We start from the raw sequence: 26,148 nt of genomic DNA, 5'->3' as shown, positions 1-26,148 counted from the left end.
GGAGGCCTGGCGTGCTATGATTCATGGGGTCGCGGAGAGTCGGACACCACTGAGCGACTGAACTGAACTGAACTGAAACTTAATTTTCAGAAAACTTGAGAATACTTTTTTTATTTATTTGATGGATGAGTTTTAGTGTAAATTTTACAGTGAGTTTAGCTTCCATCTTACAGAGAAGTTGTTTAAGTCAAAGCATAAATGAACAATACTGCTTTGTTCAGACTAAAGTCAGATATCACAAGAGCTAAAAAAGAAACTGTATTTGGCAGTTTACTGTATATGCATCAAGCAAAATATAAATGAAAGCTCCAAACAATGGACTCAAAAATGGCGAGTGTGTGTATGGGAAAGGAGAGGGCTGTAGAAGCAGTGGAGTAGTGGTGGGGAAGGAACAGACAGCTAACTTCCAAACAGTAGCTCAGGGTGAGACTAACTTGCCAGTAGAAAATGGAAACACAGTTTCAAAAAAGCTATGATAAATGGTATAAAAAGAATCTAGTTAAAAGTGATATAAATAAAAAGCAGGAAAACCTATAAATCAAATAAGACTGCAACTAAAAAACTATTTGCTTGATAACAATCAATCTAAGGCCAACAAGGAGTTCATACTTCATGAAGCACCAAAATATTGACCTCATAAGAGAAGTAAGTACAGTCTCAGAGAAGACCAACCAGAGCTGAGAAATTTAAAGGAATTACATTTACATTTTATCTTTCCCTCTTACTATGCAGGCTAAGAGTTCATAAATAGGAAGAATGGAAAAAAAAATAGAAAAAGTAACTTTTAGAGGAAAGGGACGGTAAGAATACTTCATCTGTTTCAACATTTCCTCACTCTTATGTTCTCTCAAGAAACTTGGTAACCATCAATTATATTTTCTCTCATATGTATCTCTAGCCTTCTCTTCTCTCTGAGATTCTTCTTATCAGCATTTATACTTAATCAAATCTTGAAAGTGAAAGTGAAGTCGCTCAGTCGTGTCCAGCTCTTTGTGACCCTGTGGACTGTAGCCTACCAGGCTCCTCTCTCCATGGGATTCTCCAGGCAAGAATACTGGATTGGGTTGCCATTTCCTTCTCCAGGGGATCTTCCCAACCCAGGGATTGAACCCGAGTCTCCCGCATTGCAGGCAGACGCTTTAACCTCTGAGCCACCAGGGAAGCCCAATCAAATCTTATTTCAACACAAAAATCCCTCAACACAACACCCTCCTCCGTTACAGCTGCTTTTTCCTTTACAGGCTTCTCAAAAGAGTTGAATACTTATTTTATCAGTGTTTAGAAGACTTTTCAGTCCCTCTCCAAGCAGTTCCAGTGAACTTGCTACCCCCATTTCTCCACATTTAGCTCAGTAAAATCACCAGAGATCTCTTTATCTGTAAACCTAGTGAGCATTTTCAGATTAATAAACTCTCAGCCTGCTTGGCCTTTGGGCAGCACTCATCTCATCTGACCACTCTCTTGACGTTCTCTTTTTCCTTTGGCTTCTGTCCACTGTACTCTGATTTTCTGCCTCCGCTCTACCTTGCTTCCTCAGTCTCCTTTGCTAGCCAGTCCTTGTCTTTCAAATCCTGAGGTGCAGGAGAGTCTGACCTTGGGTTCTTTTCTTCTCTAGGACTGTGTTTTCTCCCTGGTGGCCTTTCCTCTGCCCAAAGCTACCATCTGTATGCCAGTGACTGCCATTATATGAATGACCATTAGTGGCTTTCAGAGGTTTGAGAGAGGGAGAGATCTAGATTTAATTTCCAGTTCTGTCTCTTATTAGCTGAATGACCTTGGACTAGTTCCATTGTCTGATACGATTTCTTCATCAGTACAATGAGTATAGGGATAGTTGCCTCATGAGATTGGAAATTATGTATGGAAAGTAATGTGCTCCATTGGCCCACACAGAAGAAATACGGACTATATTAGCTATGGTTATTTCCTACTAAATTCTCTCATGTTCCTCTGCCGTAGTGTTAGAGGTCTGTGATTTTTGCTTCCTGGTTTAAAATAATTGTTGCTGTCAAGTGTTCTGAAACTTCAGGAGAGAGATGCTGTCAGGTGGCTGGGGAATAGGATTAGTTCTCTCCACTGATGCTCATCTTTATGGGATAAACAAGGGCTTCAGGCTTCAAAGAGTAGATTGAAGATGATTTCTAGAACTGTAGTTCTCAAAGCTCATATGTATTGGGATTTCTGTAGACCTTTAAAAATACAGGATTTTTACTTCTTCTCAGATCCACTGTGGAGAAGGCAATGGCACCCCACTCCAGTGGATTCTCTTGCCTGGAGAATCCCAGGGACGGGGGAGCCTGATGGGCTGCCGTCTATGGGGTCGCACAGAGTCGGACACGACTGAAGCGACTTAGCAGCAGCAGCAGATCCACTGATTCAGAATCTCTTGGGAGTAGAGCCTTGGCATCTGTTTTTAATGTGTTTTTTTTTTTTTATTTCTAAAAAAGAATTTTATTAAAAAAGCACAAATGCAAAGAAATGAACAGAGGAAAATGTATGCGTCGAACCTGGACTGGTCACTTATGATAATATACATGCTATCCAGGTGATATCTCCTCTAGAACTGCTTGAGAAAGTATGCTCAAGAGACAGGAACTCTGCAGCTACTTGGTGAAAGGCATTGCCTGGCTGCTCAGAATCTTACTTATAGTGGGAATGATTGGGAATGTAGAATTTTTGTTATTGGGTTTCAGTATACATCAGGGTTCATATCTGCTGAGGATATACACTCAACAACATCATGATACTTCCAGAATCAGGAAATTTGATTGCTAATAGACATGGAATTCTTTTTTTTTTTAATTAAGTAATTATTTTTTATTTATTTTTGACTGTGCTAGACCTTTGCTGCTCTGCATAGGCCCTCTCCAGCTGTGGTGAGCACAGGCTACCCATTGCTCACCCACTGCCCCCGCCCCAGTTGTGGAGTACAGACTCTGGGGCACACAGATCTCAATAGTTGCAGCATATAGGCTCGGTAGTTGCGGCCCTCAGGCTCAGCAGTTACGGTGTATGGGCCCAGTTGCTCTGTGGCACATGGAATCCTCCTGGACCAGGGATTAAACCCGTGTCCCCCTCATTGGCAGGCAGATTCTCATTCACTGTGCCACCAGGGAAGTCCCAGACATGGAATTCTCAACAAGGCAGATGTGTTTGCCAAATTGTAACCTGACAGTTTGCAATGATGTGTGAATGTTCAGTTGCTAAGTCGTGTCTGACCCCATGGACTGCAGCCCGCCAGGCCCCTCTGTCTTTATTCCAGGGAAGAATATTAGAATGGGTTGCCATTTCCTCCTCCAGGGGATCTTCCCAACTCAGGGATCAAACCTGTGTCTCCTACCCCTCCTGCGTTGGCAGGTGAATTTTTTACCACTGTTCCACTTGGGAAGCCCTCTAGTGATACCCCTTTAGTAATTCCCACCAAGTATCTATTTAGCTGGGACCATACCATTCCCCTCCAAAAAACACTTAAGATTTTTCATGAGGTTGAAACTATGGGTCTAGTAGTTAATATTTGCTCTGGGCGAGTAGCTAGGAGAAATGTCTTCCTTTTCTGAGTAGTTTCTGCTGTTCAGTGAATCTTGATGACAGTGTATTATTAAGTGAAGTGAGAGTCACTCAGTGGTGTCCGACTCTTTGTGACCCCATGGAGTATAGTCCATGGAAATTTTCCAGGTTAGCCGTTCCCTTCTCCAGGGGAATCTTCCTAACCCAGGTCTCCCGCACTGCAGGCGGATTTTTTACCAGCTGAGCCACCAGGGAAGCCCAAGAATGTTGGAGTGGGTATTCCTTCTCCAGCAGATCTTCCCAACCCAGGGAATCGAACTGGAGTCTCCTGCATTGCAGGTGGATTCTTTACCAGCTGAGCTACAGGGATTTATTTCTCCAGTTTAACTGCTCATTACCTTGTACATGTCTGGAGAGTGAACAAATGAGCCTCAAATACAGTTTATACGTAGTTCTTGTACTGTTTTTTGACCTAATTGTAATAAGGCCTTTACTTGATTGTAGCCCGAGCAATAACATTGTCTTTTGCTCCAGTCTTCTGATTCATTGTACATTAATGATGGATGATGTATTTTTATCATGACTCCCATTTTTTCCATGGTGTTGTACGTTTAACTTATTAAATGGTTACCTGTAGCCCTCTTCTTTGCCCTGCTATCAGCAAGGTCAATTATACTTTTTGTGTGTGTGCCTTGTAGTTTATTTTGCCACATATTCTTATAGGCTACTTAAAATTCATGCAATAGTGTATGAATTTCATTCCTTTGTTTCCCATTTCTTTTTTTTTCCCCCACTGGCTTACTGGCTTAGTGATGTAGGTTAATTGTGTTCCTCTTCCTTTCTTATGAGTAGTTTTCTAGCCTGGCTTTCATTTTTTTTTTTTTTTGGCCATGCCTCGTAACTTGTGGTATCTTAGTTCCCTGACCAGGGATCGAAACCAGGCCCTTCACAGTGAGCATGTGGAGTCCTAATCTCTGGACCTGCCAGGGAATTCTTATCCTAGTTTTTCATCCACCTCTTCTGCTTCTGTGATCATGTTGCTTGTCACTTCTAATGATCTACTTCACTCTCTTTCCTATATATCCTTTCACTGGCAGCTCTTTCTTTGATTCCTTTTTGTTTTTTTCTGTTCTATTTGTTTATATGTATGTCTCTCTCACTGAATTGTGAACATTAAGTTCAGTTCAGTCGCTCAGTTGTGTCTGATTCTTTGCGAACCCGTGAACCGCAGCATGCCAGGCCTCCCTGTGTCCATTAAGTCAGTGATGCCATCTAACCATCTCATCCTCTGTCGTCCCCTTCTCCTGCCTTCAATCTTTCCCACATCAGGGTCTTTTCAAATGAGTCAGTTCTTCGCATCAGGTGGCCAAAATACTGGAGTTTCAGCTTTAACATCAGTCCTTCCAGTGAACACTCAGGACCGATTTCCCTTAAGATGGACTGGTTGGATCTCCTTGCAGTCCAGGGGACTCTCAAGAGTCTTCTCCAACACCACAGTTCAAAAGCATTAATTCTTTGGCGTTCAGCTTTCTTTACAGTCTAACTCTCACATCCATACATAACTACTGAAAAAACCATAGCCTTGACAAGACAGACCTTTGTTGGTAAAGTAATGTCTCTTCTTTTTATTATGCTGTTTAGGTTGGTCATAGCTTTTCTTCCAAGGAGTTAGTGTTTTTTTATTTCATGACGTAGTCACCATCTGCAGTGATTTTGGAGCCCCCAAAAATAAAGTCTGACACTGTTTCCACTGTTTCCCCATCTATTTGCCATGAAGTGATGGGACCAGATGCCATGATCTTAGTTTTATGAATGTTGAGTTTGAAGCCAACTTTTTCACTCTCCTCTTTCACTTTGATCCAGAAGCTCTTTAGTTCCTCTTCACTTTCTTCCATAAGGTTGGTGTCATCTGTATATCTGAGGTTATTGATATTTCTCCTGGCAATCTTGATTCCAGCTTGTGCTTCTTCCAGCCCAGCGTTCCTCATGAAGTACTCTGCATATAAGTTAAATAAGCAGGGTGACAATATACAGCCTTGATGTACTCCTTTTCCTATTTGGAACCAGTGTGTTTTTCCTTGGCCAGTTCTAACTGTTGCTTCTTGACCTGCATACAGATTTCTGAGGAGGCAGGTCAGGTGGTCTGGTATTCCCATCTCTTTCAGAATTTTCCAGTTTGTTGTGATCCACACAGTCAAAGGCCTTGGCCTAGTCAATAAAGCAGAAATAGATATTTTTTCTGGAACTCTCTTGCCTTTTTCGATGATCCAATGGATGTTGGCAATTTGATCTCTGGTTCCTCTGCCTTTTCTCAAACCAGCTTCAACATCTGGAAGTTCATAGTTCACTTACTGTTGAAGCTTGGCTTGGAGAATTTTGAGCATTACTTTGCTAGCGTGTGAGATGAGTGCAATTGTGTGGTAGTTTGAGCATTCTTTGGCGTTGCCTTTCTTTGGGATTGGAATGAAAACTGACCTTTTCCAGTCCTGTGGCCACTGTTGCGTTTTCCAAATTTACTGGCATATTGAGTGCAGCACTTTTACAGCATCATCTTTTAGGATTTGAAAGAGCTCGACTGGAATTCCATTACTTCTACTAGCTTTGTTTGTAGTGATGCTTCCTAAGGCCCACTTGACTTCACATTTCAGGATGTCTGGCTCTAGGTGAGTGATCACACCATCATGATTATCTTGGTCGTGAAGATCTTTTTTGTTTATTTGATTTTGCCAAATCAGTAAACAGTATTATTAGTACCTCAAGCTCTTCCTTGCTCCAGTTCTTGTCACCCTCCTCCCAAAAGCATACATAAGGCAAAAAAGAAAGAAAGAAAGCATAAATAATGACCATCGTCAGTTCTAACAGAGTAGATTAATTTTGCCTGTTTGATGTTTTATAAACTGTATACAGTGTGTACACTAGTTTCTGGCATTCTTCACTGAACACGTTTGTGATGCTCAACTATCTGGTTGTATGTAGTTGTGATTAGTTCATTCTCATTGTTAGGTGGTGAATATACTATAATGTATTTGCAGGATGAAATTCTGTATAAATGTCACACTCTATATTTAGTCATTGCTTTTGAAGATGATTATTAATAGGGCTGTTATTTTGAAGCAGAAAGATTTTTTTTTTTTCTTGACTGCAGTCTTTGTTGTGACACACAGACTTTCTCCAGTTGCTGTCTGCAGAGGCTTCTCTATAGAGTTTGGACCCTAGAGCATGGGGGCATCTGTAGTTGTGGTGCACAGGCTTAATTGCTCTGCAGCATGTGGGATCTTAGTAGTTCCTTGACTGGGGATCGAACCTGTATCCCCTGCCTTGGAAGGCTGATTCTTAACCACTGGACCACCAGGGATGTCCCTGAAGCAGATTCTTTTCTTTTTGCTGATCTTCACTGTCTCGGCTTTATTGGTCTTAGCTCTTAAGCATAGAGATTTTGGATGTATATGCAGGTTTTGATTATTTAATCTGTTTCTGCTTCCCATTAGAAAATTGATCATTATTATATATTTTAGCATTTATTTTAAAGTGAGGTCTGCTCAAAGAAAACTTTCGTCTAGTCATTGACAGATTATTTAGTAATATAGAATAGTTCATGTTTGTTTCGGAGAAGGCAACAGCAACCCACTCCAGTACGCTTGCCTGGAAAATCCCATGGACAGAGGAGCCTGGTAGGCTGCAGTTCATGCGGTTGCTAAGAGTCGGACATGACTGAGCGACTTCACTTTCATTTTTCACTTTCATGCACTGGAGAAGGCAATGGCAACCCACTCTAGTGTTCTTGCCTGGAGAATCCCAGGGATGGGGGAGCCTGGTGGGCTGCTGTCTATGGGGTGGCACAGAGTTGGACACGACTGAAGTGACTTAGCAGCAGCAGCAGCAGCCACATGTTTATTTAGTTATCATTTGACACTTAACTAGACCAAAAGTATCTTTATGAGAAGGACAGTGAAGTGAGTTTATTTTTCTAACTATGTTGGTAGCTCTGATTAAAGTTTTTATGGTTAGAATAATTTTAATTATTGGCATATTTATTGATTTTTAAAGTTTTACTATTCTATTTTTAAACACCTAGATTGACTTTTCTTAGATTTAGAAAATTTTTGTTTTTGGAACCTTTTTGAAGTTTTTTCTTAAGAAATTTATAAATCAGGATTGTTTATTATAGGTAAAAGTAGCACTCTTAAAAATTAATTATACCTTTAGTTTTTCATGTTTGGACTTAATAGGTAGGCTTTTCCTTTTTTAGGTAAATTAGAGTCTTTAATAATTACGATATTGAACTGCCTTTACAGACATTGAAGAAAATTATTTTTATCAAATATGACAAAGGTTTAATATACTATTTATAATGTAAGAACTCAGCAAATCAATAAGAAAAACTTTAAAATCCTAGTAGGTTAGTGGGCAAAGGACAAGAAAAGATAGTTCACAAATGAAGAACTAAAATTAAGATCTATGGCAGAGTGTTTAGTCCTTCAAGCAGTCTACTAAATTCAAACTAAAGAAACCATTTTCTGGTACAAATGAGCTTACTTACAAAACAGAAACAGACTCACAGATTTCGAGGACAAACTTATGGTTCCCCAGGGGAAGGATGAGGGAAAGAAGAGAGAGAGAGGTAGTTTGGATGGACATGTATGTGTGTGTGCGCTAAGTTGCTTCAGTTGTGTCTGACTCTTTGCCTGCCAGGCTCCTCTGTTCATGGGATTCTCTACAAAGAGTGTTGCCATGCCCTCCTCCAGGGATCTTCCTGACCCAGGGATCAAACCCATGTCTCTCATGTCTCCTACATTGGCAGATGGATTCTTTACTAGCGCCACCTGGGAAGCCCAGATGGACATGTACACACTGCTTTCTTTAAAATGGATAACCAACAAGGACCTACTGTATAGAACTCTGCTCAATGCTTTGTGGCTGCCTGGATGGGAGGGCAGTTTGGGGGAGAATGGATACATGCATATGTATGGCTGAGTCTCTTCGCTGTTCACCTAAAACTATCAATACATTGTTAATCAGCTGTACCCCAATACAAAATAAAAAGTTTAAAAAAAGCCATTTTCTTCCCTAAAAGGAATATAATTAAAATTCCTTAATAATCAACAAAAGTAAAAAGCATAGTTAATATTAAAATATATTAATGAAACTGATCAGCTCATATTATTGTAAATTGGAAAACAGTTCAACATTGGATCTCTAGAGTAGCATGTTCTATATATTCTTTAGTTCAGTTTTTCCTCACTTTGTAGACCCTGTTCTTGTTGAATAATCCAAATGAGCAAACATTCATATATACAGATATTTTCATTACAGTGTTATTTATAATAGAGAAAATGAGTCATATCATTGTATTGATAATCTCTTGTTGTATTACTTCCAGGATGGCTCATTCATATGGCTGTAGGCAGGAACCCTAAGTTTTTTTTGCCACATGGATCTCTTCATAGGGTTGCTTGACTGTCCTTATGATATGGCAGCTGGATCCTTGAGAGAGAACAGGCAGTGCCTTTTGTGACTTAGTTTTGAAAGTCACACGTCATTTCTACCACATTTGATTTGTTAAAAGTGAACCACTAAGTCCAGCCTATATCCAGTGAGAGGAAAATTAAGCTCCACTTCTTGAAGAAAGGAGTATCAAAGAATTTGTGGATGTATTCTAAAACCACTTCAGATGTCTAGCATTTAAATAGGACACAAAATTGAAATTATGTGATTACAGTAAAAAAAAAAAAAGAAAAGTAAAAAGAACAGAAGGGATCTTAATGATTGTGTTAAGGTTTGGAGAGCAGAAATGAGTTTTCCCCTTCTACATTTTCCAAACTGTTTTTATGTGACTTTTACAACAGAATTTTGTCATCAAGCTGTTTAGTTAGCATAAGTAGATCATGATCTTTCTCTTTGAGTCATTATATAATTTTTTCCCCTTTTCAATTTGTTTTTTGTGGTGAGATACATGTAGCATAAAATTTACCATATTAACCATTTTCCAGGATTCAGTTTAGTGGCACTAAGTACACTAATAGTATTATGCAGTCATAGTAACCATCCATCTCTAGAACTCCTTTCATCTTGCAAAAATGAAACTCTGTACCAATTAGACAATAGCTTCCTATTTTCCCCTTACCCCAGCCCCTGACAGCCGCTATTTTACTTTCCGTTCCTATGATTTGGACTATTTTAGGTATCTCATATAAGTGGAATCATATAGTATTTGTCTTTGTAATTGGATTATTTCACTTAGCATAATGTTCTTAAGGTAGCATAATGTTCTCAAGGTTCATTTATTGTAGCATATGTCAAAATATCCCACCTCTTTAAGACTGAAGAATAATGTTTTATGTATATACTGAAAGTGAAAGTGAAGTCACTCAGTCGTGTCCGACTCTTTGTGACCCCCATGGACTGTAGCCTACGAAGCGCCTCCATCCATGGAAAAAATTCCAGGCAAGAGTTCTGGAGTGGGTTGCCATTTCCTTCTCCAGGGGATCTTCCCCACCCAGGGATCGAACCCTGTTCTCCCGCACTGCAAGCAGACGCTTTTACCGTCTGAGCCACTACAGTACATTTTACTTATTTTTTCATTTGTTTATGGACACTTTGGTTGCTTTCATCTTTTGACTTTTGTGAGCAGCGCTGTGAACAAATATCTCTTCAAGACCCTGCTTTCAAATCTTCTGTGCTGGACCATATGATAGTTTTCCTTTAAATTTTTGAGGGACTACTGAGCTATTTTCCATGACAGCTGTACCATTTTACATTCCAACAACAGTGCACAAGAGTTACAGTTTCTTCACATCTTCATTAACACTTTGGTTTGTTGGTTGGTTTGATAGTAGCTATCCTAGTTTGTGTGAGGTGGTTATGATATAATTTTTAATGGTTTAGTTTTCCAAGCAAAAATAAAGTTATTAAATTATCAAGAACTCTTAAGAGAATATAAAGATAACTTTTAGAGATGACAAAATTCTTTTTTGACTTTCACAAAAGGCAGGATAGAGCATTTTCTTCACTGATATTATAATGTTGATTTTCAGTGAATGCTGATGATGTGATTGCAGGTAAATTGGCAGAATGAGGAGCAGCAAATCAAAAGAGGTGCCTTTACCAAATCCAAGGAACTCTCAAAGCACGGATACTATTCAAGGTATGATTTGTTTTTTTTTTAAACTGACCTTTATGCTTTGTTTAGGTCCTGTGCCTAAGATTTTGGGCTATTCAGTAAATGAAAATACCCATATGCTTTGATTTATAACAAATGGATAAATGCTTTTTAAAATTCAGTTTCATTTTAAATATACGATGTACTTTACCTTCAGAGGCACGCAATAGTAAACTGCCTTGCAAAGCAATACATTCTTTTTAAAAAAGAATCAGTATATGTAAAATTAATTATATATAATATCGTACAATAAATTCTGACTTAATGTCAATAAATGATACTATATAGCTCCCAATATAGTTACAGACCTGTAGTGCACAGATAAAAAAATTATAGTCTCATTGAACTTCTTGTTTTTAGTGATGCATGGGGGTAACTTTAATTTAGGACTTGTTTTTTTTGAGGGATTTTGACAAATGAGTACATCTGGAGCAAGATAATTGGGTTCGTGAGGGACCTGGAAATCATGTCACATGAGGAGCATTTAGAGGAGATGAAAATATTTATCCTAGAGAAGGCTGACTCAGGGGAGATATATAGACTCTTTGAATATATACTCTTTGAAGGGCTATTGTCTGAAAGAATGAATAGATATTACCTTTGTTTCTACTAGTAGGTTGAAGTCTGGAGTAGTTTTCTGATTTTTTCATATCATAATACAAAATGCAGTATGTTACTTAATTGTGTATTTGTTCAGCTCATTGGGATAAACTGAGGATACTGCTTATTGTTGGAGATGTAGATGGGGGTATTAGTCTAGTTGTCCTACGGGATCAGTGTCCTAGGGGGATCAGTGCCTAATACAGCTCTAAACCATGTATTGGGAAGCTAGGCTTTACAGGATGGGAGAAGAATCATGTTTTGGCTCAATGTAATAAAGCACTTGCTGGAGAACAGTTCTGTCTAATAAAGTGGTTCTCAAACTTTTGAGTGCATTTGGGAGCTTATTAAAGTGCAGATTTCAAGGTCCACTTCAGAGATCCTAATTCAGTAAATATTAATGTTGCCCAGCAGATATAACCGCACCATGGGATGCACTTTCTCAGACCAAGGCTGCTGTAAGTAATTATAAGTTCCATTTATTTCCTTCTAGTTTAAAATTTTCTGTTATGATTGAGTACATTAAAATTCTTTTTATAGTGCTTTTTTATGAGAAAATAGTTAAACTTTTCAATATGAAAAGTTATATACTATGTTATAAAATAAACTTAGTGACAACTATTAGATAGTAAAGCAGTAATTAGGACATTAAGTATCAGAAACATTAACACTATGGCATATAAAATATTAAACTATTTTGTGTTATTTATTCTGCTTTAATAAATTTACTTAGTTGGTATGTTGAGATGAAGATTTAAAACGTAGAATTTATTAGAGAAGGTAGGACCATGTCTATGTAGGAAGCTCATAGAGCGGAAATGAAAGGGACAGCTTTTCCTTGAGTGAACTGTGAGTCACCTACTGGTTTTTTGTGGCAGTAACAGGCTGTTTTCTCTTAGTACTGCTGAAGAAGAATGATTATGGGCCACCGTTCTCATTTATATTCTGTCCAGTCTTGTCTGGAGTTTAGGAATCCAGATTTGTCAAGTGATACATAGCTCTTTAAAGAGAGACCTTTTCCTTTTCTTTTTCATTTGCTCTCTAGGCAAATTGCTCTTCTAATATATATTAGGTTGGTACAAAAGTAATTGTGGTTTTTGCATTATTTAAATTTGCCATTTGATATTGGAATACACTCTAAATGTGGTTATTTTATACATCACTTTAACGCGCATTTCTCACTTTATGTTTTTTTTGCTAATGACTTATATTACTTGCTGCTTATTTTGTATTTATTTTAGACTATGAAAATTATGTTAGATAAAAAGCAGATGTGAGTGATTTTCTTATTCGAGTTCAAAATGGGTCATTTGAAGCAATAGAGAGAACTGACAACAACAGTGCTTTTGGACCAAGAACTGCTAACAAATGTACAGTGTAGTGGTAGTTCAAGAAGTTCTGAAAAGGAGGAGAAGCTTGAAGATAACAGAGCTTAGTGGCCGGCCTTCAGAAATTAACACGACTAATTGAGAGCCATCATCGAATTGATCCTTATATAACTGTGAGAGAAGTTGCTGAAGAACTCGGTGTTGACCATTCTACAGTTGCGCAGCATTTGAAGCAAATTGGAAAAATGAAAAAGCTCTATAACTGGATGCCTCGTGAGCTGACCAGAAGTCAAAAAAATCGTCATTTTGAAGTGTCTTCTCTTATGCTATACAACATCAGTGAACCATTTCTCAATTGGATTGTGCTACGAAAAGTAGATTTTATATGACAACCAGCGACAACCCGCACTGAGAAGCAGCTCCAAAGCACCACCCTAAGCCAGACTTGCACCAGTAAAAGACTTGCACCACTGTGTGGTGGTCTGCTGCCCATCTCATCTACTGCAGCTCTCTGAATCCCAGTGAAACCACTTCCTCTGAGAAGTATGCTCAGAAAATCGATGAGATGCACCCAAAATTGAAACACCTGCAGCCAGTATTGGTTAACAGAAAGGGCCTAATTTTTCTCCATGACAGCGCCCAACTGCGTGTCGCACAACCAGCACTTCAAAAGTTGAACAAATTGGGCTACAAAGTTTTGCCTCATCCAGATATTTACCTGATCTCTTGCCAACCAACTACTACTTCTTCAAGTATCCCAACAACTTTTTGCAGGGAAAATGCTTCCACAACCAGCAGATTGCAGAAAACGCTTCTTAAGAGTTTGTTGAATCCTGAAACATAAATTTTTATGCTACAGAAATAAGTTTCTCATTGGCAGAAATGTGTTGATTGTAATGGTTCCTATTTTGATTAATAAAGATGTGTTTGAGCCTAGTTATAATGATTTAAAATTCACAGTCTGAGGGCTGCCCTGTTGGGTTAGTGGTAAAGAATTCACTTGCCAATGCAGGAGACACAGGTTTGACCCCTGATCCACAAAGATTCTACATGTTTCAGAGCACAACAGCTGAGTTCGAGAGCCTGGAAACCACGACTCTGGAAGCCCTTATGCTCTAGAACCTGTGCTTCCCAACAAGAGAAGCCACCGGAATGAGAAACCGACACACCACAACTAGAGAATAGCCCCCGCTCTCTGCAACTAGAGACTCAAGCCCACACAGCAATGAAGACCCAGGACAGACAAAAATAAATAAATAAAATTATTTAAAAAAAGGCACAGTCTGAACTGTAATTATGTTTGCACCAACCTTATATATGTGTGTGTATGTATGTATATATATTTATATATTTGTCTTATTTATTTGTTTTGTATTCTACCAGAATTCAAGTCATCTATTTCTTAACAGTGTAAATTTGATACTTTCTGTCCTATAATCTTTTGAACTGATTTGAAAGTCAATCTGGAAAAGGTACTATAACCTAGATTTGGTCATAATGCAGAGTCAGATTTTGGGTCCATGAATGTAGCAGTCAGCATATATTCTCCGTGAGCATTGTACATTTATAATGTAAGAATAGTTTTTATCCCCAATTAAATTTAGAGCTAAACTAACTTAGAGCTGAATTGTTAATAGTTAAAAAAAAATTATTGGGTTTTTAAAAATAATTTTTAGGGGTGATCAATGGTTCATAATATAAATGGTGGAAAGTCTGATGTAGAACTATTAATATATAAAGGATTATTCCAATTTTGTGAGTACATTGCACTGCAAAAATCTGAAAGAAGATAAATCAGAATTTTACACAAAGTTTTTGTCTCTTTGTGGTGGAATTTTGAAATTTTGATTAATTTTTTTTCTATCTTCTTCTGTTTTCTTCATGTTTTCTCCTGTAAGCATTTAAGAGAAAATAATTTTTAAAATCATTGATAGTTATATCAAAAGTCAACTTAACTGTAGTGCTTAGAAACCTGAATTTTATCTTATTAACTTTGTCCTTATTGTGAAACTTATTTTGTGGATATAAAATGATAAAAAGTTGTGGCTATTTAAATAATCCTAAATTTTAGTCTAGAGGAATTGTTCTTTCCTCATTTTTGCATATAAAACACATAAAATATGTAGAAAAGCACAAAATATGTAGCATAATGATATGCAACATACAATGTCAGAAAATTTACTGCTTTTAAAAAACTCAACAATTAAAAAAATACATCAACAGGTCAAATAGAAAACTTGGTATTCTATAGACATTTTTATTTTTGTGTCCAAATTTGGGCAGCATTGGCCAATTGCTTAAGTAGTAAATAATAGAAAAACTATTGTTTTTAGTTAAAGCATTCCTAAAGTTTTTTCTCCTTTGGAGAAAGTTGTTGGACAATATAATTTAAGTAATTAAATTGATGGTAGATGATTTAGAATAGAATTAACCTATTTGTTTTGATGGTGTTTAAACTTCAGCTGAGACACATTGAAAACAAATTGGAAGTAGCCCCTACGAGTACAGCTGTGTTTGATTCTGTCATGGATACCAAGAAATCTTCTGCAAGTGCTACCAGAAAAATTAGTAGAAAAGGTATGTATGAGGTGACTTCCAAAGATACAAATATATTAAATATGAATTTTTGGTGTTTCAGTTTAATTTCTCCATATAGTCCCATGTATTTCCTTGTTCTTTTGTCAGAGACTAGATGCTTCATCAGCATTTTTTTTCCTTTGGTACTGAGTAGTTATGAAGCAGCCTCATATTCAGTGACTGTAGATGACGTTTTCTCCATCTTTTGATCAGGAATTTAGCACCACAGAATCACCTTTGGCAGTGAGTTTTCATTTGTTAGTGAGCATTTGATTTTGAACCTTTAGGGTTATATATGTCCTTTTTAAAAAAAAAATTTACAGGTATTTTAGTTTGAAATTTAGTTGACTTAAGACTTTTGTTTTTTTGATTGGGATTTATGATCAAAATTAGAATATTTGTCTTACAAATACTATCATAAATTGACACTGTCAATATTTTCTTTGGTTACCTTTCATATATTTAATTTTGTGGTTGCATAATTAGTGGAATAAACCTGCAGATTAACTGAAACTATGATTCTTTTTTATAATCTGTGAGTCTGTTGGGTTTTATCTGATGCGTCTTTTTTGGAGTAAGAGCCTTTGACAAAAAGCAATTTTTTATTTAGAATTTTACTTTGCATTGTTTGCTTAGAATTCAGTCTTTCTCTATAGGTTGAGTTACTGTAATAATATAAGCTGAATTTTTTTTATCTACTTGCATGATATCCAGCTTGAGAGTCCAGAAACAATGATACCTAAGTTATTTTCTTAAATGCTATCCACATTCAGAGACAGTTGTATTTTATTTCATATGTTTTCATAGATTCCCTTTTTCCTCAGATGGTAGATACCTGGATGATTCTTGGGTTAATGCTCCAGCCTCCAAATTTTCTAAATCACGAAAAGAGAAATCTCGTAGTCCTCTCAGAGCTACCACCCTGGAGAGTAATGTAAAAAAAGTTAATCGTGTGGAGTTTCGTGACCCTTTGGTTTCTTACAGGTTAGTGTGGGTTTCTTTTTTTTTTTTTTTTTAATTATCTGTAGAGTTAACCTGTAGTATTTGTACTAATATTATAGTTTATTTTCTCAGTTTTTCATCACACTCTGAATCTAGTGTTATTACCTTTTCCATTTTCCAAAAAGGTAAAGCAGAATCTTTTATATCATGAAATGCTAATTTTCTATTCTTTTACAGAGTGAATATTTGGGGAGAAGTAGTAATATTTGCTCCAGACCACTCCACTGTAATATGTTTCCTACAAACAAATTATTCAGTTTCTGGAAGTATGGCTTTCTTCTCCCTTATATCTCAGATTGGGTGTTCTACACAGTGGTCTTCACATAGTTTAGTTTTCTTCTCTTTTTTGAGTTGGAGGGGTGTGGCATTAATCAGTTCCTAAAATTTCTTTCTTCTGAGAATGTGAGCTGGTTTATTGTTTGACTGTGTTGCCAGTGGCTCCCTTTCAACAATTTAGTTACATGTTCAAGATTGATGAATGAATTTTAATATATGAATAGTATAAAATGCTTTGCATTTTTGTTAGCTAATTTAGGATATTCAGCAGATAAAATGAAAGAGTTTTGTATTTGAGGGCCATTTTAACTACTGATAGAAATATGTTCTTGCTGTTAGGATAGCAAATAGTATTAAGTAATAGACACTGAAACTTATAGTTCCTTGTTTCATTTATAATCATTTTTTAGTATTTTAAAGTGTCAATCAGTAAATTAAGGAGTTTTTAACAATGATGCTTGGAAGTACTTAGTTTTTATACTAGCTATTGTTCAGTTGCTAAGTCATGTCTGACTCTTTGTGACTTCATCAACTGCATCATGGCAGGCTTCCCTGTCCTTCACTATCTCCCCAAGTGTGCTCAACCTCATGTCCATTGATTCAGTGATGCCTTCCAACAATCTCACCCACTGTTGCCCCATTCTCCTCTTGTCCTCAGTCTTTCCCAGCATCAGGATCTTTTCCAATGAGTTGGTTCTTCACATCAGGTGGCATCCAGCATCAGTCCTTCCAGTGAATATTCAGGGTTGATTTCCTTTAGGATTGACTGGTTTGATCTCCTTGTTGTCCAGGGGACTCTCAAAAGAGTAGTCTCTAGCACCACAGTTCAAAAGCATCAGTTCTTTAGCGCTCACCCTTCTTTATGGTCCAACTCTCACATCTTATATTTGAGATAAAAAATTTGGGTGATGAAGGTGAATTATGCTTCCCTGGTGGCTCAGCGGTAAAGAATCTGCCTGTAATGCAGGAGCTGCGGGTGATGTGGGTTTGTTCCCTGGGTTGGGAAGATCCCCTGGAGGAGGGCATGGCAATCCACTCCAGTACTTTTGCCTGGGGAATCCCCTGGACAGAGGAACCAGGTGGGCTACAGTCCATAGGGTCACAAAGAGTTGGACATGAGCAACTTAGTCAGTGCTGTGAATATATATGGGAGTTATCAGTAGCATTGAAGTGATAAAGGGAAAAAAATAAATAGAGAAAAGGCCAGAGACTTAATCTGGAAACAAGTGCATAGTTTAGAAAAAGGAGAAAGGGAAAATTTAAAAGAATAAGGAGATGCCTAGAAACGTAATCACTATTAGAATTGAAACTAAATTAATATTTCTATTCTAATATTCTTTCTGCAAATAATGCTACCTCACATTTAAAATTGTGTAAATTATGTGTATTTTAAGAAAAGAAACAAATACCCATAGGATAGCTGTGAATAGAACACCCTTCACCTGGCCATCTCCGTTCATCATCTAAAACTCACCTTTTATCACCTTCTGTATGAAACACTGCTGTATCTGTTTCTACCCCATTTCATTCCCTAGCTTATTCAACCCTTCCTCTGTGCTTCCCGGGTGGCACTAGTGGTAAAGAACCTTCTTGCTAATGCAGGAGATAGAAGAGACTCAGGTTCGATCCCTGGGTCAGGAAGATCCCCTGGAGGAGGGCATGGCAACCCACTAAAGTATTCTTGCCTGGAGAACCCTATGGATAGAGGAGCCTGGCAGGCTGTAGTTCATAGGGTCATAAGGAGCTGGACCAGACTGAAGCGACTTAGTACCACCTGTGCTTCCTCTGTTGGAGCATTTTCATGCTGCATTATATTTTGATTAAATGTGTACCCATTACATTACTTTATGTAAAACTACAAATCTGTCTCATTCCCAAACCATTATCTTATTGCTTGTCATTTAAGTATTCTATAGATATTTTTTCCAGCATTTTATTATGATAATTTTCATATTTATAGAAAAGTTGAAAGAATTGCATAGTGAACATCCTTATTCATAGTAGATATTTAATGAGTGAGTGAGTGAAAGACTGTATGAAATTACTTTTTAAAAAAAAAAAGTTCATTTATTTTGATCTATCTAATTTGGCTCTGCTGGGTCTTAGTTGTGGCATGCTGAGATCTTTAGTTGCAGCATGTGGGATCTAGTTCCCTGATCAGGGATGGAACCTGGCCCCCTTCATTGAGAGTGCAGAGTCTTAGCCATTGGACTACGAGGGCAGTCCCTACTTTACTTTTTTTGGTTAATTTTCCTTCCCTTACGATTAAGACATGTAGGTAACCTACCATTTTATACTTTATTTTATTCTCTTGTTGTTTAGTCACTAAGTTGTATCTGACTCTTTGCAATCCCATGGACTGTAGCTTGCTAGGCTTCTCCGTCTATGGGATTTCCCAGGCAAGAATAGTGGAGTAGGTTGCCATTTCCTTCTCCCAGGCATCTTCCTGACCCAGGCATAGAACCACATCTCCTGCATTGGCAGGTGTGTTCTTTACTGCTGAGCCCCCAGGGATTCCTGTTTTATTCTCTGCATGTGCTGATTTTAGACCTTAATCATTTCGACAGTGAGTTGTTGCAGTCTGGTCAAGATAGTGAAAACAGGTGAATTTAGTCTTGATCTCTAGTGGAAGCTGCAGAACTCAGTTCTCAGCCCCCGTCTCATATAATAATCAGCCTCTTAGAGGAGGGTCTAATTTTTTTGAGTTATGGACACCAGTGAGAATCTGATGAAAGCTATAGACTGTCTCCTTAGAAAAATACACACACTTGTGTACTCATGATAGCTGCAAAATTACCATATTTTGCTGTAATAGAGTCATGACTTTAATAATTTTTGTGATATTTAGAGTTTTATGCCTAAACTGAAAGATTTAGATCAAGAATATACAATGACATCATTAAAGTGAACCACACATATATAATTTAAATATTTTTAGTAGTCATATGCACACACCCAAAGATGTTTTACGGTCTTTATTTTTTAATTTTTCAAAGTCTGGTACGTAATTTACATTACAGCACATCTCAGTTTGGATTTAAGCACGTCGAAGTGCTCAATTGCCACATGTGGCAAATGTCTACTCTTTCAGAATTTGGAGGTCCAGATGATTGTTATGTCTGTTTTTATAATTTTCTTGGGTAGTTTTTCATGTCTTCTTCCTACTGCTAAGGCTTGTCTTCATTAATCTCCCTTTTAATAACTGCTTCTGTTTCTAAAATATAACTTACTAGAATGATACGTATAATCAAAATAGTTTCTGAAGGAATACTTTTGTTAGTGTTTTTGTGAGTAGAGACTATGGACTTTGTGATGTGTGCTTTGGCTGTGTCCAGTCTTCTTTGCCTACTCTGGAATTTCTAGACATGCTTTACATAATTTGAAGCTGCCAAAAAAGTTGTCTGTAGTTCAGAGAGATTTAACTTTACTAACCACATTTATTTGGAGGTGAATGTTTATTGTACTTCCTCTTTATTTCTACTCCCAGTCTGTTAATTTTGTACACTGTTTAGAAGTTATATATGTGAAATGCCAGAATTTGAGAACTTTTTCCCCTAGTTCTTAAGATTTTATGGAGAAGTAAAATGTCCGTTTTGGTAGTAAGTGTTAAGTGAATATCCAAAGTCAGATTGTAATTCTGCTTTCTGGGGTTCTTAAGGAAATCTCTGCATGCATCTTTTGCATAATTTTATAATGTGCACATTAAGTGCTCGCTTCAGCAGCACATATACTAAAATAATATGCACATTATACACATTATGATTTAGATTATTTACCATAATCTAACCTTTGATACCCAGGAGGCATTGAGCATTGAATTTTAATAGTAGTAATCATTATCTTGTTATTTCTAACCTAATAGTGTCTAGGTTTTGGGGTCTCTAATGTTTACTTAGAGTTTTCCATTCAGTTTGTATGACTTGTTTTTGTATTCTTTATTTAAAGCTTATTATTTTTTAATAATAGGGAAGCCCATGGCACACCATCCAGTATAAGTCCCAGCCATTTAGAGTCAAAGCATGTATATTGTGTGGATGTTAATGAAGAGAAGCCTGAAAGTGGGAACCGGTTGATGTGCAGTCGAGAAGATCGGAATATACTTTGCTGTGATTTTGAGAGCTCCCAATCTTCTACCGTTGATGATACAGTTGTTAGGTTTTTAAACGATCGACCAACAATTGATGCATTGCAAAATTCTGAATGTTTGATTAAGGTGGCAGCTGCTGTGAGAAGTGATGAAGAAAAACCTAATAGAACAAAAGGAAATGAGAACACTTTGAAGTCTTCTGTGTGTACCATGGGCCATAACGTTGATCCAAAAGTGTTACGGTTAACTGACTCTTCTCCATCTTCTACTAGTACTTGTAATTCCCAAAGATTAGATATCCTAAAGCGGCGACAGCATGATGTCAAACTGGAAAAACTCAAGGAGCGGATTAGGAAACAGTGGGAACACTCAGAAGAAACAAATGGCCAGGGCCAGAATCTGGGTCATATTGACCATCCAGTAATGGTTGTTAATGTTGATAGCTCAGTGACAGCAAAAGTCAGGAAAGTGGCAACAGCACCACCAGCTCCAACATATAAAGGTTTGTAATCAGTGTTTGCATCTTCTCTTTTCCTGCCTCCTTGTCTCCCTGTTTCCCTAGGATGTATTGGAGTAGAGAGGATCATCTTTAGAATAGGGGGTGATTCTCAAATCAAATGCATAAAAAAAGTAATTCAAAATGCATGCTAAAAATGCATATTCAGATCCTTCAAGAGGTTCTTTTAGTTTGAGACCTACCATATGAATCTTTAATAAGTTGAACAAAAGAGAAAATAAAAATTAGTATAAATTTCAGAGAACTGAATATTGCTCTTACTCTGCCATTGTATTTCTATTGTTATTAGAAATTCTTTCAAAAACAATGTTTGAAAAATGCTTCAATCACTGCTAGTTATATTTGGTTACAGAATATCTTGGCACTGACATTTTGATACTGTTTTGTTAACCTTAGAATTTTGACAGGGGTTTTCTCCATGTTTAAGAAAACAGTAAATCATATTTCCATTGAGAAGATACTTTTCAGAGAGAATTTCTGCTTTCAGCCCAACTCAGGTTTTCATATATGGTGGTTTTAGTAGTTTGCATTTTTATGTTCCTGAAAATATTTTCACAGGGTCAGGGTCATCCATGTAAAATTTTGATTCATTGATGAGGTTAGACTTTTGTCTTAAATTTCCTACCATTCTGGCCTTTCTTTTGCAGATATTTTTTCAAGTTCAGTATTTATAAATGTATGAAGATCAAAATCAAGATTGGTTTATTCTGTTAATTTTAACAGAACAAACTCAACTGTCTACAGTTTGAACAGTTTATCAGTTTTTTGTGATATGTTTTGCTAGTAATATTCATTATGAATTAACGATAGATAATTAGCATTTTATTCTAGATAATTTATGATAAAATTGTGGGTAGTGCCCTTAATAAAATTCTTTCTTATCCTTCTAGTTGTTTGTGTGCCATGTCGAAATTGTCCACATTGCTGACAGGGCAATTAGCAAATGATGGGTTCAGAAGTTCTTGCTGGTTCTAAGATAGTGATTATACAAAACTTTGGCTATATTTATATCAGACCCATTAAATGCAGATTGTACCTTTAAAGTTTGTTCATTCTAGAAGTCAAAGTCTGCAGTTTCAAAAGTTTTTCCACTAAGGCAGAGTTAAAATGGTTGATTTGAATCTGTGTTTTATTTAATAATTTGTAAAAATCTAAAAATTAAGAAAAGAAAGCAACCTTAAAGAATCAGAGTGAAAATCTTAAGTATGAGTTGTGACTAGATTTTGTGTATTCTTTTTATTACTAGTTTTAATACTTTAGTTTCCATATTAAAATATATTATGAATATAACTTTTATGAGGTTAACTAATGAAATATAGTATTCATTTCAGAAATCATAACAGAATATGGTTTCCAATGGTATCCTGAGCAGTGGATTTATCTTTTCCAACAGTGAAGAACTGTTTTTCTGCTAACTTTTTGTCAGTGTAAATTAAAAGTATCTTAATATACTGTATTCTAAAGTGACATTTTAATTTCATTTGTTTAAATACTTAATAAATTCACTTGATTTGCAGTTGAAAAGATGAAAAAGATACATTGAAAAGCTGTATCATTCTTGTGCTCCAGTCACCTGGTCACCTTTCTGGAGGTTACTTGTGTTGACAATTTATGTATCATTCCAGAGATAATTTTCTCTTACACAAATGAGAGAGAGAAAAGAGAGATTTTTCTTTGTCTTTTTATATGGTTGTTAGTATATGAAACTCATTTTAAACACATTACATTTATGTGTGTATATGTTTAAAACTTGAAGTAGTGAACACAGTAGTTCATTCTTGTTTTATACTTAGTGGTTTACATATCTTTTTCTTTCTGGTTTAAATGCCCAAGAAGATTAAGCCTATATTGATCATCTGTATTTTATTTCAAAACTTAGTACAGTGTCTTGGACACAAATGCACAGTAAATTTTTTATTCTATTCAATAAATTGAATTAGTAAGAAAAAATGTGCACAAAGAGAATGGAAATAAAAACTGGGAAACAGAAAGAGAAACTGATGTAGATGCTGGAAGCTGCTTCAAGTTAACTTGTAAGTAAAGATGCAAATATAAAGAAAGGCTCCCATAGAGATAAATGTTTCCTGAAGAGAAGAGAAAGTGATAAGGCTGAATGTAGAGAGATGGAAGGAGGGTAAGAAATGTTGGGAGGAAGATAGGTTTACATGGAATTGCCACACTTTCTTGTTATAAACTGTAGTTTGCAATAGACTAAACACTATAAACTTTTTGTTTATATAGCTATAAGCATAGTTGTGTGTGCCCCGTGGTACAAATTTCAGGTAAAATTAAGCTTATGCTGTTGTCTTAAGAGCTGAATAGATTATTTTCTATTAGACATGTAATTATTTTACCAGTAACATTTCATCTATCACTTTTAAAGTGCTTTTACCAATTTTTGACTCCATTAAATTGATTTAATTTTTAGAAAATATTTAATGGCAATTCTTTGGTAAGTTGAGCCCATTTGAAGATACAGATCTTTTTTCTATTCTGGTTACCATCCATATTCATTACTTTTTTTTTTTTGCAAAGTAGCATTTTAAGTTTAGTACATTTCTTAAGGAGTAGTGATAAATTTGAAGTAGGAAATTAGAATGATAATTTCTAGGAAATAGCACATGTGTAATATTTATTGAGAAATTGAACAAGTATGTTTTAAGGAACTGTTTTCCACACTTTGGTTGTCTGATTTTGCCTGTATAGACAGAAGCTGGTCCATTTGTTTAGCCATAGGCAAAATCAGACAGATGGTAGTGATTAATGCCTGTCGTCAAAGAAAAGAAGAGTGACTATTGTTGTTTCTCCTCAGACTTGAAAAGGTAGTTTGTTTCTCTGATATCCATACTTTATGATTGACATTCTTTTATCATTTAATTTGGTGCTTCTCCATTTCTAGTCTTTTTGAACAAATGTATATTGCTTTGTCTAACTGAAGCTTACTTTTCCAGACAGCACTTGTTAACACATTATGTGGTAGCTAATGATGCATTGCTCTTTTAAAAGCTTATAAAGCTGTTCAACATTTAATTATTAGGAATGCACAGATCAAAACCACAATGAGATACCATTTCGTACCTATGAGGGTGACTATAATAAAAAAAGACAATAACAAGTGAGGATATGGAGAAGTTGCTGGTAGAAATGTAAAATGGTGCAGCTTCTTTAGAAAACATTTGACAGTTCCTCAACAAGTTCAACGTAAGAGTTACCATATGAGCCAGCAATTCCACTCCTAGATATACTACCCAAGGGAATTGAAAAAGGTATATTTAAACACATCCTTGTGCATATATGTTTAAAATGACATTATTCATAATAGCCAAAAAGTAGAAACAGCCCAGATGTTCATCAGCTGGTAAATGGATAAGCAAACATTGATATATCTGTACAGCGGAGTAGCATTCAACAATAAAACCTAAGTGAAAGAAGCCAGACACAAAAGGCCACACATTGTAGGATTCTATTTATATGGAAATGTCCAGAATAGGCAAATCTATAAAGATAGAAAATAGTTGAGTAGTTGGCAGGGAATAGAGGGAGTGGTGTGGGGAGTAACTGCTAATGGGTACAGGGTTACTATTCAGGGTGATGAAATGCTCTAGAATTAGATGGTGGTGATAGTTGTATAACTATCTGAATATCCTAAAAAGCAGGGAGTGATACACTTTAAAAGAGTGAATTTTATAGTATATTAATTTATTTCACTTAAGAATATAACAAAACTTTGAATGCAGTATTGATAAGGATGTTTTGTATTGTTGGTTATATATTAGGCTTCAATCCTTCAGAGACCAAGATTCGAACACCTGATGGGAAAGTGTGGCAGGAGGCTGAGTTTCAAAACATGAGTAGAGAACTGTATCGTGACTTAGCACTTCACTTTGCAGGTGAGAGTAGAGTGTTCCTAGGTTTGAGTGTTTTATCATGCATACTGCCCAAGCTGCAATACTGAAACATAAAATTGTCACCAAACTAAAGTTATTTTCCATTTCTAAATGCATGGTATACTTAAGTAGTGATAGTAGTCACAAGACTCTAAGCTTCTAGGCTTTGCTCCAGGGTTAAATTAGCATATATAGCTGAAAAGACAGAAACTAGGCTATTTTTAAACTAAGGGATGTTCTGAGTGGGCTTGTCGGATTTGAAAGAAACATAGGAGTCTAGTTGAAGTTTACTAGCCCTCTGAGATCTTTGAAATGGTCAGTAATTTGGTTGGAAGCAGATAAGATACAAATGTGAGGGCAAAAGGCAGGAAGAAAAATGAACATTATCAGAAGGGAATAATGTGTGTTAGAGGATTGAAAATAGGAACTTATGGAAGACTGGAAGAGGAAAATAGGAAGATCATACATATAATATTACTATATTGAAACCTTGTATGATTTTGGGCAAGATGCTGCTGGTTACTTAGTCTCCTGAATGTTTTACAGTTGAGGAAGTGTAAGCTCAAGGAGTAATTTTCCCATGGTTGCATAGAGCAGTTAAGAATTGAAGCCAAGGTTTAAAACCAACTCAATCTGACTCTGAAGCCTGAAATTTTTCTGGTAAGCCCTAGTAGAGAGTCTGCTAATAAATATTATGGCATTAAGTGTCCAGTCCAATTTTCCTACTGTTATTTTTGGGACAATATCTTCAGAAATTTTTTCTCATATGAAAAGGAAATATAATGCAATAGTTAAAGAGTGAGATTTCGGAATTAGTTTACAAGTATTCAAATTCTGGCTCTGCCACTTAATTAGCTTTTCATACTATCTGCGTTACATAAACTCTCTTTCTTGGTTTTCTCATTTGTAAAATAGGAATGATAATATGCTTCATAGAACAGTATCAGTAGACTAGTGGAATGATGTATGCCAAAGAACTCTTAAAGAGGTCAGCCTATTATAGGCTGCCTTCTCTTTTGTTTTGGTGGGTCAGCTCTCCTGCTGCTTCTATCTTAAAACCCATCTACTTCTGTATTAAATTCCATTTGCTCTAGTATATTTAAGGGCATTACTACAGCCCTCTTTTCTCTTTCCCATCATTACGTTTTCCCTCTCTATGAGGTCATGCCCATCAACATAGTGTTTGATAACATGCTGTTATCTGGGCC

General features: G+C 36.5%; 1 protein-coding gene across 4 annotated transcripts in view; it reads left to right on the top strand.

Moving 5' to 3' along the window:
• Positions 1 to 26,148, top strand: part of CEP350 (centrosomal protein 350) — a 157,587-nt gene that overhangs the window by 10,609 nt on the left and 120,830 nt on the right. For 2 of the 4 annotated variants that reach the window (XM_055419163.2, XM_055419159.2), the window contains exons 2-7: positions 10,566 to 10,651; positions 11,678 to 11,724; positions 15,057 to 15,171; positions 15,996 to 16,155; positions 20,416 to 21,038; positions 24,830 to 24,943. In XM_055419163.2, the coding sequence (XP_055275138.2) occupies positions 10,579 to 10,651; positions 11,678 to 11,724; positions 15,057 to 15,171; positions 15,996 to 16,155; positions 20,416 to 21,038; positions 24,830 to 24,943 (1,132 nt within the window). In that variant the 5' untranslated portion in view covers positions 10,566 to 10,578. The remainder of the gene's footprint in view (positions 1 to 10,565; positions 10,652 to 11,677; positions 11,725 to 15,056; positions 15,172 to 15,995; positions 16,156 to 20,415; positions 21,039 to 24,829; positions 24,944 to 26,148) is intronic. The other 2 variants (XM_055419161.2, XM_055419162.2) reach the window with 2 other exon arrangements.

This window comes from Moschus berezovskii, chromosome 17, assembly GCF_049115385.1.
Source record: "Moschus berezovskii isolate FMDL1 chromosome 17, NW_MosBer_1.0, whole genome shotgun sequence".
Classification (NCBI taxonomy): domain Eukaryota; kingdom Metazoa; phylum Chordata; class Mammalia; order Artiodactyla; family Moschidae; genus Moschus; species Moschus berezovskii.
This window is presented reverse-complemented; position numbering and strand designations above follow the sequence as displayed.